Source organism: Macrobrachium rosenbergii, chromosome 19 (genome assembly GCF_040412425.1).
Source record: "Macrobrachium rosenbergii isolate ZJJX-2024 chromosome 19, ASM4041242v1, whole genome shotgun sequence".
In the NCBI taxonomy this organism is placed as follows: Eukaryota; Metazoa; Arthropoda; class Malacostraca; order Decapoda; family Palaemonidae; genus Macrobrachium; species Macrobrachium rosenbergii.
The window spans coordinates 24,093,032-24,106,121 of NC_089759.1; the positions used below are offsets into that span (position 1 = coordinate 24,093,032).

Below are 13,090 nucleotides of genomic sequence, written 5' to 3' on the forward strand. Positions count from 1 at the left end.
TGAAATATGGTACAGCAAATCAGACAAAGCAAAAATATAGCAACACATACTTATGTATGCATGCACAAGCTTACTCGATCTTGTAGTGAACTTCCTGGGTTTGGTTAGTTTCATGTTTTTATTAATTGATATTTCATCAAAGGATAAGTACAGCACAGTATTGATATATGGTATAGAGAGAGGGAGAGAAAAAGAACTGAGAATCTGCTGTTGGAGAACTTGCTACTGTTGGTTTTGTGCTGCTTATGTATGAAATTCGGATTTTAAATATTTTTATGATGATTAGAGATGAAACATCAACAATGATAAAACATTCTCTTGTGTACTGTTATAATAGGGGTGATAATCATTGTCATCTAAACTTGCAATGAAATGCAGTACAGTGAATCAGACAAAGCAGAAAATATAGCAACGCTTATCTACTGTACGTATGCACACAGGCACTCACTCAATCTTGTAGTAGTGAACTTCTTGGGTTTACTTAGTTTCTTGTTTTTATTAACTGATATTTCATGAAGGGATATGTACAGTACAGTACTGATATACCGTAGAGAGAGAGAGAGAGAGAGAACTGAGATTCTGTTGTTGGAGACCTTGCTACTGGTGGTTTTGTGCTGCTTACATGTGAAATTCAGATTTTAAATATTTTTATGGTGATTATGTCAATATAATAATACAATATAAATGTATTCTGTAAGGGAAATAACATATTATTGATATTTTGCTGTGTTTTTTCATTGAAGGATATGTATACTGAGAGAGATAGAGAGAGAGAATGATGGAACAAGAATATTTTAATAAATTTATGGGAGATGGTGAGGACATAACCACAAAACAATATACTTACTGTACTGTGACTTACCAGACTGTGACTTACCGTACTGTGACTTACCTAATTATGTCAGGTCTGGCTGCAGAATTATTGTACCTTCACCAGTTCAGGAGTAATGTCTCTAATAACCACTCCGTACACTCAAAGACTTCTTCGAAGGAAACATTTCGGAAGAAAGTTAACGATGTGCTCACCTTTTGGATGTCATGCAACTTAGGAAAGGAGTGAGGATCTGCCTTTTTAAGTAGGGCCACTAAAATAATTCTCAGCCCATGTAGAGAGACTGGTTTGTTTGTGCTAAGTTGTAGGAAAAATAGGACCATCTGGGATGTTTGCTGTGACATCTAGGTAAGCCCTAACTGCTTGAACCAGGCATAAATTTTTTATGAAATACTGAGTTCCTTTATCAGAAAAGGGGATTTTCCCTTCGAAAAGGTTCTCAGTCTTGGCCAGGAGACAACAGCAAATGATAAGTAGGTGTATGAATGGTGAAATGTTGTCCTAGTCTAAGAGAGCCCAGTATGCTAATCCAAGCTCTTGATGCCAAAGCAGTCAAGAAGACTTAATTTTGCAACGTATGAGTTGTGGTTGTATTGGGCCCATGAACTGAGCGGATGACAGGAGTCTGAGAACCTTATTCAGGGACCAGGAGCTGACCTTTGCTGTGTAAAAGACTTGAGTATAGAATTAACAATTTTATATTAGAATCAATTCCAAAACCATAAGGCAAGGGTTCCGCCAATGCTGCCTTGTATGCCATGATTCTTTAAATAACAAGGCAATAGATAATCAAAAGTAAGACTGTTTTAACAGATTTCAGCTGGGCTCTCAGTGTTGGGGTAATCTTACCAGAGTTCCCATATGAACTGGCATGTTGGATAGATGAGTCTGTAGTTTTGCACTAGGTACCTAGTTATGTTAGGTAAATAATCTTCACAGTAGACTAGATTTAAAATTTCACATGAAGGTCACGCTCAGAAAGGAGGATGTGTGGACGACTTGCCCTCCTGTCTGGGCTATAACAGCAGATGGTAATGAAATCTATTCTTTTCCCTGTTGTGGAAGAAAAAGGAGCCCAATACCGTTGAGGACTCATAGTGGCTACAAAAAATATGTTTTTCCTACGTCCAAACCTGTTTTAGAAGATTAAAAATCCAAAAAAATGCTCAACAAAATTGATAAATCACAACCTTTATAAGAAGGAACTTATTAAGAATTAACACAATTAATAGAAATAGTTATCCCACAGCCTGTATACAACAGAAGCTGAGCAAGTTTAGTAAAGAAGTTATACAAGGAAGAGTAATATCATGGAGACAGTATGTATAAGGAAGATTAATATCATGGAGACAGTATGTATGACATGTCTCGGAAAAATTCAGGAAATTAGATGAGAAATTTGTCAAATCACAAAGACAAGCTATATTATGAAACGGAAACAAGATTCTTGACTCCCAAGAAATAAGCAACATATGAGGATATTTTGTAACCACAAATAGCAGTGAGAACCTATATGAACATTTCCATAAAATAAAGATTATACCTAAATCAAACCCACTAAATTTTGAAATGACGGAAGATATATATTGCAATAGAAAATTTAGTATGGGAGACTTAGATTATGCCATTCAAATTGTAATAAATCAGCTCCTGGTAGAGATAGAAGTTATTTTGAAATTATCAAACATCTAGCATCACTAATTAAATTGTACATTTTGGTCTTATAATCATTCGTGGTTTAGAAATTTGTTCCTTGAGAAATGGTGCAATGCCGTAATTATTTCCATCTCCAAACCAGGAAAAGACTCAGTAGACAAAAACAGACCAGTTTATCTACCAAGGTTCTTATGCCAATTTATATAGAAATTGGTAGATGCATGACTTTTATTGTACAAAAAAAATGCATGCACGTGACTTGTGCTTTCTTCTTTATTTCTCAAGCTAGGAAATAGTACAACTCTCTCTCTCTCTCTCTCTCTCTCTCTCTCTCTCTCTCTCTCTCTCTCTCTAAGAATTTTGTTTTACTTATGTTTAAAAAGAAACAGTGTTTGTGGTGCTTGTATTGTGTGGGCTTTTTATATAGTATTTTATACATCTTGTAAGTATAAGTAAGTACTGGTACACATACTTATTTTTAGAAGCATTTCATTTTGTAGATATATCTTTTCACTTTTCATACACATATTTACCAATCTAGAAAACTGCAAGCATATGACAAATTATATTAATTGGTATACTATATTCAAGTAAAAGGCAGGTAGTCCTAGTATTTCAAAATAAAAATCTCTTGTTTTATCATAAACTTAGAAATTTATTATTTTTAATTTTAACTTCTATGTCTAAGAAGGATTTTATATCTAAAGAAATTTAACATTTCTAATTTTAACATCTATACCCAAGAAGGATTTTATATCTAAGTCTACCTTCTAAATTGGCAAAGTTAGGGATGTAATTAGTACCTATCGGGATACTTATAAATTTTGTGCTCCTCTATCCTATTCCTTCTGTCAAGGAGTAAGCTTCTTCAGACAGTGCCTGAGTCATCACCTTCACCTTGCCTCTGCCCCTACAAGGTCATAGACCTACTTCATCGGAGTAATTGTGTTTTTTAGTTTTATTTTTCATTTTTCATTCAAATGTCTTCAGTGCATGACTGCTCATTTTAATCTAGTCTAGTGGAATATATGTTGGAGGGCATTTTAATTTTTAAGGAAAAAGGAAAGCCATAAGTATGTACCATATATTTTCATAATACTTGTACTGTTTACTTTTAATTTTAACAATTTTTTTAAAATGCCCTGAAATGGGAAGCTTGGCAGAATTAATTGATTATTAAAGGGTTAAACAAAGCAGTTTAAACAATTCAGTCACCAAGACTGGTAAGTAAGGCATTGGCATAACAGTGTTTTAATTGTGAGAAATTAAATTTTATGTTTTATATTTTCTCCATCAACAGATAGAGAAGAATGAAAACAAGAGCACTACATTTAGAAAAGCAACAGTAAAAGGAATTGAAAAGTCACCATACTCAAATGTAGTGAAGGTTTCTAGTGGTCCTGCAAGACCATTGACTGCTATTCAAACATCACCCTCATGGAAATCATCTTGTAAGTTTTGCATTACCATGTTTTGGGTATGTGTATATTTTTATCCAGTTTAAGATATAGCATTGTATAGCATAAAAAACTAGCTGGAACCATCTTGTTGCACAGTTGTCGTTAGTAGGCAGGTGAGACTTCCCCGATGTTATGGCCTTTCCATTGACTGACCGTTATGATTCTCTTTTTGACATACTATGTATATCTGGAAGGTACATTGAATTATCTTCTTTCTTTGGTTTTTATTTGTTTGTAATGAAGTATGCAAGGTTTTTACTTGTCATATCATATATTGTATTGGTTTTTGTATGATCCTTCACTTTGGCCAGCCCTATGAGAGCTGAAAGTCAGCTCAGTGGTCTGGTTAAACTACTTTAATAATAATAATAATAATAATTTTCTATATACAGTAGTCATGTACTCTATACTTATAAGTATATATGTAAGTTACTTAACCCAACCTAGTCTAGCCTAAACTAGACCTAGCCTAACCTGACCTAATCTGCACCTCAATAACATGAATCTTGTTAGCTCTCCAGGCCTCAGGATCTGAGGATAGGCAATCCATAGTGTTGTTAAGGAACAGTACCATGGTAGTTCCTGAGTCAACAAGAGAGGGGCTAGTGGCCTATCATCTCCTCAATTGATGTGCAGGTGCACGGGTTTGTGGTAGCACACTCAGCACAGCAATCAACCAGGCCCATACCAGGATGATGGATGTATGACAGACAAGTTCTGTCAAAGTCAGTGTTAGCAACATTTGGTCTTGACACTTTGAAGAATAGTTCGATCTAGGAAGACGGTCAAGTTAGTCCTTCAATCTCAACACACCGAAGCTGTTATTGTTGGGCTCTGTCTTTACAGACTGTGGGCAAAACAGCAATCAATCATTCCTCATTGAAAATATATCTTCTCGTCCGGTCAGCAAAGTTTAGCAACGATTGGGTCCACTCAGTACTTGGATAGGTGACCTCCAGGAAACACCAGATGCTGTTGACGTCCAGGAGACTTTTTCGCATCCATGGTTAGAAATATTGCAGCTTGTCAGTACTTGAATAAGTGACCTCCTAGGAACTTCAGATGCTGTTGGCGTCTAGGAGGCGTCTTTCGCATCCATCATTCAAGTCTTGGGTTTACAACTTCCCGTCATTCTGCCTTATTCGTTGGGAGATCAACAGTGTATGAGCATTCCGTTTCTAAGGACCCTATAGCCTACCAAGTGCCTGAAGACCTCTTGCATTATCACTTAGGACCTCTAAACTAAGTCCTGGCAACTTGTTTTTGGTTCCAACTCAGCCATGAAGTTGTGTCTAGGAGCTCCATTTCTTTTGACTTTACGTATGATCAAATGGACGTACTCCACAGCTAACATGGTGGACAACATAAGTACTGGGTTAGATTTCATAAGGTCAGGGAATTTGGTCTGCCCTTAGCCTTCAGGGGGAACCTGTCGGATAGGTACTAAGGATGGGAATGTGGTCACAACGGATCACACCGCCTCCTTTTTTACCTTCGGGTCTTTTTTTTCCTTGGGTCCTGTGGTGGCCACTCAACAGTCATGTAAATTACCCAGCTCTTGTGGACAGTAGCATCTCGCCTAAGGTGTACGGCTGCAAAAGAGGGGGTGTCTGTGGGACTGGCATCGTACCTTCTTTGTTATACCCGTCTGAGGACAGTTAGCAAACTGTCACATGTTGGATGGGCGTGCATGCAGGTGTTCTAGATGACCGAGTATCCTATCTGTAATGTATCTCTTTTTAGGTTAATAGGTGCAACTCCTACCCTCTCTCTAGCCATGGGGAGAGAGGGGCTGACAGTGAACAGAACCATTGGTTATTTTCAGGTTTATTGTCCCCGACAATATGGGTTCATCCAAGCCTATCTTCAAATCAGTGATGTTTCCTTCAGTTTATTCGAAGGCCCAGAAGTCTGGCAGTTGAACATCAAACATGTTCAACACATCAGAGGCATGGGTCTCCTTCCTTTTCTCTTACAGGACCAGGAAGGAGGCCCCAGCTTAGGCAAACAACCAGTCAGTTCAGGGATTTGCTCATCTTCCCACCAAGGAGTAAGTCTCACACATGTACAGACCGAGGGTATGTACTCGTGTAGGAACAAATGACAAATTTTTAAAGTAATTTGTGTTTTTCCTACCATACAAACCTGAGGTCTTTACATAAATGGCCCATCTTTAGCCACACCTCATTCTGCTACCTGGGCCAAAAAAGTAAAGTGAATGCACACCATCAGGATGGGAGTGATTTCTCTCCTTCTGTTGGTAGCCAACTACCAATATCCACCCTGTTTATGAGTTCAACGGCAGGCTCCAGCACGTGCTGAATGTAAATCCCACATGTAAAAAGACCTCTGGTTTGTATGTTAGGAAAAATGCAAATGTCTTTAAACATTTTTCATATTCATATAACTACCTTAACTATCTTGACCAATACTATGATTATGAAGGTACATTTTGTATCCAAATGCATTTAATATTGTGGTGGATGTGATAGTGGTAGTTAATTATGTATATATTTATAAATAAAATTCAATTGTATTAATTGTTTATATGAATATTGTTACATATACTGTATATAATTTTTGATTTATGTAATAGTTTTATAATACAGGTGCTCTCTACTTTTACCCTGACTTTACTTTTATTTTGCTTGCTTTTTTGAAGTTTTGATAGTTTCTGTGAAATTTACAAGCTGCACATAATGTATGTATAAGTAATGGATGTGTACATGGCAAAAATTAATTTTAAACTATTACCTGGTGCAAAGTCCAGACATACATGCATTGTTAATGGCCTGTATGTTTTTTTCACTAAGTAAATATGTTAATGTTCTTGATGTTCCTGAGGGATGTTGTGTTGAGGATAAAGGGCCAAGGGACTAAGAGAAAATAAAAATAACAACTGAGTTCCCCCTGCATTTATTCTCATTACCAGACCAGAGGCTGTAGAATACAGGACTGTGGTGCCAAACCTGGAAAGTAGTTGTTAGCCAGAGAGATGATTGCGCAAGGCATCCCAGCCATCTTCTCATGAGAAGTAGTCACTCCTTCCCCACAAGAGTAGGATGCTTTCAGACACTTTTGTAAGGATTCAGTTGTTATCATGAAGTAGCAGAAGTGGGTTCTTGGCAAGATGAATTCTCTTGTGGTGGCCATCACGAAGCCCGGAAGGATAGTCCATTTGCTTGGAAGGGACTTCATTCCTCATATAAGATGTCCTTCTACTTCTTGTCTAAGATGATGTTTAAACAGAGGGAATTGGCCTTGAGGACCTGATTTGCATGCTCTCCGTGGTGGACCTTCTCAGGCTCAGAAACCTTGAGCTCACTGGAACTCTTCCTATTAGCACAAGACCTGGTAAAAGAGCTGGGAGATGAAATCATTGCTACTTTTGTGAGGTTGGTCACCTTTGACAGGTCTTCTCACATTGATGTCCTCATCGTCTGTAATCAGCAGCGTACAACAAGGAAGGTTTCTTGTTAGAGTGCTTGTCAGACCTAACCTATCATTTCTGCCAGTCTGCATTGGCAGGCAAACCACCCAGCTTTGAATTTACATTGGTCTGGGGTACCCAGACCTGTTTCCATGACACAATGATGGGGACTGCCTACTTTCTGTCCGGTGTCTCATCAAAAGCAGAGAGTGAACTATATGCCCTTTCTGGCATCATGATTTGTATGAAGACTGGTCGTTTTTCAGACTTTCCTTTGTTCACAGCTCCCTCCATTGTGATACTAGCCTTCTTTTGGCATTGGAGAGCAACTCCTTACAAAGCCCTGTGCAAGTCATGAGGCTCTATCTCAGAGAACTAAAACGACATGTCCCCCCCACATCCAAGCTATTTCAGAGCATAGGTGTAAAAAAGTCCTTAGTCTAGGAACACAGAGTCCCTCTAAATATGTCTGGGACATACTTAGGAATATCCAGAGAGGTTGTGACATAACTCAGCATCAGTGCATACGAGGCCCCAGCAATCTCCACCTCCTTGGCCTTCCAACACAACATTGAATTGACAGCATCTCTTAGAGGATATAGTGAGGATCCTAAAGGATGGTATGAGGAGATGCAGTCTACTTTCTTGTAGTTCTGCCTCAGAGATATAAATCAAGATGATCAGAGTGGTTTTTATTTGATCCGTTTGGCCTCAGCAGGACAGATTAGATAAATAGGTAGTACAGGATGAGCGGCTGCTGTTCCATCCTCATAGCTTTGCCTTTCTGTGGCACCTTTTAGAGCACAGGAGGCAAAGTTAACCCAGCTGTCAGTGTGATTACCGTATCTTCTAAATCCTGTTCATGCCCTGAGTACAGGCAGTCCCCGGTTATCGGTGATCTGGTTTGTTGGGGCTTGTCTTGCGATGAAAATTGGCACTATTTGGCACCAATATCCTCCGATTTCCGCTTATCAGTACCGATAATCTCGTATTGGCGCCGAGACGTACCTAACAGAGGCACCGATAACCGAAAATTTCCGATTTTCGGTTATCAGTGATTTTCACTTAGTGTCACGGTGTCGGAATGGAACCCCTGCCAATAACCGGGGACTGTCTCTACAAACCATTGCTTTTCTTGCTGGCCATTTAGAGGCCAGTACTTCAAAACCTAGCTTCAGACCAAACCACTGTCAGGTGATGTCTTGGAATATGTCCATTGCCTGGATCATGGAATTGCTGTGTATAGGGATCTTCTCGCTCATTCTTCCTTAAATAGTGATTGAGGTTGCTCTTAAATTTTTTCATACAAACCTGTTAATCATTATTGACTAAGCTTTTCTCCTATTCATGTACTCATTTGATCCCAAGTAAAGCACAGTAGATTAAAAACTTGTTTTGAAGGCATCAAAACAGCCAATTATGTGAACCAGTTAATAACAAATACCTTCTGTACAGTGCATCCCAATTGTACCAACTTTGTTATTATCAAGAAGGAAAGGAGCTTAACCGTACATGTCCAGATATCTTCCAAGGAGCCTGTGACTTATTCTTCTGTGCCTACCAGAGGATGATGAGTTGAAGGGGAGAATGGCACCAGAATTAACAGGTTCATTTTAAAAATGTGTTTTATGTTTTGAACACGTTGCTTGTTCTTACAAAGTCACATTGCTTGTTCTTACAAAGTCATTGATTTTAAAATTCCTATTTAGGAGGGAAGATGACACCATACAAATAGAGGTAGGAAGGAAGGGAAGACAACCATCAAGAATACAAAACCACTTTGTAGAGCAAAGTTGGTAATCAACCCTGAAGGTCTGACTATGCTGTAAAGGAAGATGGATTGAAAATACACCATTCACTTGGCACATGGAGCACAAAGATCGATATCCTGAATAACCATGTCTGTCCAAAAGTGCAAAGGACATGAAGGATGGTGGAATATGAGGTATATCACAAAAAAAATTCCAGGGTGTTCTGGCAGTGCCAAGTACCAGCTTGAAGAATGGTAGTGAGGTCCCAATTGGGTTTGAATGCTAGAGAAGAAGAAATATTAAAGTATACCCTGGAGATTGTATTATTCAATGCAGACAAAATTTGACCAACTGTATGAAGGAAGTAGCAAGTAGCCAAACAAATTTCCTGAGTCTGTGGCAGGTACATTCCTATCTCTTTCACAGAGGACAGTAATGTATTGTCACTCAGTGAACATGGTAAAGCAGAAACAGCAAAGGAAGACGTGGAGAACTTGCACCTCTCTGAGGATTAAATCTTGCCGATAAACTCCGGAACGGATGAAAGACCAATTGAAGACCATATGCTGAAATTGGATTTCTCCCCTTCTAGGGCTTGGGGCTTGCTGACACAATTCAAGGAAGCCAGAGCCAACCAATACACCATTGAAATCAGGTCAGACAATGAGACTTAAAACAGGGGTTCATAAGGAGGCCTGGACAATTTACATAACACCAGCACTAAATCCCTGTTGGTTGTTGAGCAGGATACACTCAACCAAAATGGTGTAACAGGCCAGGAATATCCCAGGCATTACTTAGATTGATACAGTGATGGAGGCAAACAACTGAGAAGGCCATCCTATAGTGCTTAATGGCCAGCAGAAATAAACTGTTGGTATACAAATGTAGAAAGTAACCTTAGATAGAGAAACACCCTGTTTAGGAGCTTAATAACTTCTGTATAAGAAGATGCAGTACTTCCAGATGGGGTTGGAAGTGAGGGTTGCTCTAAGGGTATGAGTGCTCTTGATTAGTTTACAATGAGGAACAGAAAGACTGTAAACTAGTCTTGTCAAGGCCAGAAGAGGACATTTAGTCATATGAGGAGAAGAGGATAGGGCATAGATATCTAAACTATCCCTAACCAGCTGTATCATGTCCATTATAGCTACTGGATCTGGCTGCAGAGATCAGTAGTGGTACTGAGGAAGTCTGGAGTGCAACAGCATAGCAAGCAGATCCAACAACAGAGTCCTTCAGACCTGCCACAAGGGTCAGCATACATCAAAATGCAGAGGCTGCTGGAGAAAGGATCTGACAGGTCCTGCTGAGAATGCCTCCAATCATGTCTCTATCCACCAGAACAAACCTTGGAACAATGACAGTGTGATACATCTCTGGCCAAGCAAAAATCTCCATGCCAACCCAGAAAGGGACTCTGAACATATCCCTCCATGATTCCACAGTTAGGCAATAGCTGTTATGTTGTCAGACATAACCCCTGTGTATGATTAAGGGCTCTTTTTAAGTGGTACTATCCTATTGTGAATGAGTTCATTATAGGTTAGCAAATATGTATTGCTTATAAAAAAATTTTAACTATTTAAGTGTTCCTTGTCTGTATTTCAGCAACCCCCAAAGGTTCACAGAGTTCAAAGACAGAAGCAAGTACTTCAACAACAGTGCCGCGTAGTCATTTTGTTAATAAAAATCATGTTGTGTTCACAACAAAGCTCTGTAACTCGATTGGACTCCCTATTCGTATTTTAACGCCAATGTAAGTATTTTGCAGTTAATTGTAAGGTTAACATTCTTTATTGCCATTATTATTTATATACTGTTTTTAGATACAACTTTTGCTTTTATATTAGTATAACTTTCTGATTTGTATTTCCTGGTGTCGAAGACCTATTTATCTTTCTGAAATAAGTTGTGGAAATTTACCATTACCCTAGAAGCCAAAGGTTCCCTTTTTCATAGGCCAGTCCTAATCGAAATGAAAGGTTATCTTTGTTAGATGGTAAATAGAATTCCTGTATATGACCTCTGAATGAAGTGTATAAATAATAATTAGTTAAAATAGTAAATAAAAGTATCTTTAAGAACAAAAGAATATTCTGTACATAGTTCCCATTTTGGTAGATTATAGTAGACAAGTTAACTGATAAGTAGTAACTTATTTGTAAAATCTGTTTCTTGTGGATTTTAATCTGTGTTCTATTTTTATTTGTTCTGTTTGGGATGTCATGTTTGTTCCATGTTTTTTACATCGTAACTGTGCTATAGAATATTATTCCATATTTCTAATTTTCTTACTGTGGTGTGTAGTTTTCCCTTATCTGAGATTTAAAGATAATTGTTGCATAAGCCTACATCCAATACTATTCAAAATCTTAAAATATTGCTCCAGTTGTACCCCATCCACTTACATGCAATGAGGCTCTATTGGCGAAGATAATTTCTGAAAAAACTCAGCCAGGCAGTTTTCACCATGTACATTATATATTAATCTGTTGTAGTTTTACAGTTTTTCAAGTTAACTGATTTTAAGATGATAAACATTGAAAAAGTTTATTATCAGTTTATTATCAGTCAACATGAAAAATAACAAAAAAGTATTTTTAGTATGAATGACATGAAAAATAACTAGCCAATATGCTGTACCAGCGTAAGCTATGCTACTTCAATGCATTGAGACAGTTGAATGCACACAGTGTGCCAACCAAAACAAGGCTTTCAGCTCTGAAAGAGTTGCAACCTTATTTATTTATTTATTTATTTTTTTTTTTTTTTTTTTTTTTTTTTTTTTTCAAAATTTTGTTAGGCAAAATTGGGATGTCTTTGAGGTCAGAGCATCTTCGACGCTAGGAAATACAGTACTTTATATTTCAAAATATTTGGCTTATATTAGATTTTCTTACTAGGTTATCTGAAAGGACTCGTCAGCAGCTTTTTCATTGCACTGGACAGTGTCAGCTTGGTGCGGGGACAGTACCAAGCTTGCAGTGTATAAAATGTTTGTGTCTATTCCATGGTCAGTGTACACTTATGCCTGCGGCGACTGTTGAACTTATTCAGTCAGGAGGCGCTAAGTTTCTCTGCCCTGTGAGTACCATCCTTACCAGTTGAAATTTATATGTTCATACACAGATAAAAACATTTGTTTTATGATTCCAGTCTATTTCTAACAAAACTACTGTAGATGATGTATTGATGTTGTTGTGATAAGTTGATTGTTGCACATTCTATAGTTGATTCAGCATAAAGTGTCATATAAGACAGGCACTAGTACTGATGTACACAGTTAACAGAGACAGGACATTTGGCCCTTGACAATTCTTCTAGTCTTTTTTTTTTTTTAAATATTAGTTAAATTTGCCATGACTGTTAGCTGTTATTAAGGTTGAAATACAAGTCTTTTAGTGATTTATAGTAAAAAAAATTACTTTCTTCCTATGAGAAGATGAAAGGTGAATGTTCAGTTGTATTTCTTGGTAAAAAAAAGTTAACTAGCAGCTGGTCAATGAGAGGGTGTCCACTCACTTGACTATCAGCATCACTTTTTCTTCAGCCACTCTGTTGTCAGTGCACCTATAATTTTCTGGACTTGAATACAGCTGTTGTTGAAGCTGTTTTTCCCTGTTTTTTTATTTCAGTGATTGATGACTTTGGTTTGTTTTTGGGATATATTAAGAATGAGGTTTGATCCTCCTTCTCTAAGGGCTGTGAAGAAAGATGAACAGTGCAGGTGTTGTTAGAGTGATCTCATGTGGGCAAAGTTTTATGATGATACTCTTATAGGAACAAATTTGAAATTCATTATAATTTACATTTATTCTTATACAAATACAAACCATCAGTCTTTGCATAGGAATTACCTTCAGCATGAGCTGGAGCAGGCTATTCTACACAACAAGGTTGTTTGGTAGTTGAAATACCAGTGGGAGGGGCGAGGGCTACTCTCACCACCCCCCCTTCG

General features: G+C 37.9%; 1 protein-coding gene across 3 annotated transcripts in view; it reads left to right on the forward strand.

The window, feature by feature from the left end:
* The window catches only part of LOC136848741 (uncharacterized), a 115,278-nt gene that overhangs the window by 40,075 nt on the left and 62,113 nt on the right, over nucleotides 1-13,090 (forward strand). For all 3 annotated transcript variants that reach the window (XM_067121292.1, XM_067121291.1, XM_067121293.1), the window contains 3 exons: nucleotides 3,789-3,939; nucleotides 10,741-10,888; nucleotides 12,036-12,216. In XM_067121292.1, the coding sequence (XP_066977393.1) occupies nucleotides 3,789-3,939; nucleotides 10,741-10,888; nucleotides 12,036-12,216 (480 nt within the window). The remainder of the gene's footprint in view (nucleotides 1-3,788; nucleotides 3,940-10,740; nucleotides 10,889-12,035; nucleotides 12,217-13,090) is intronic.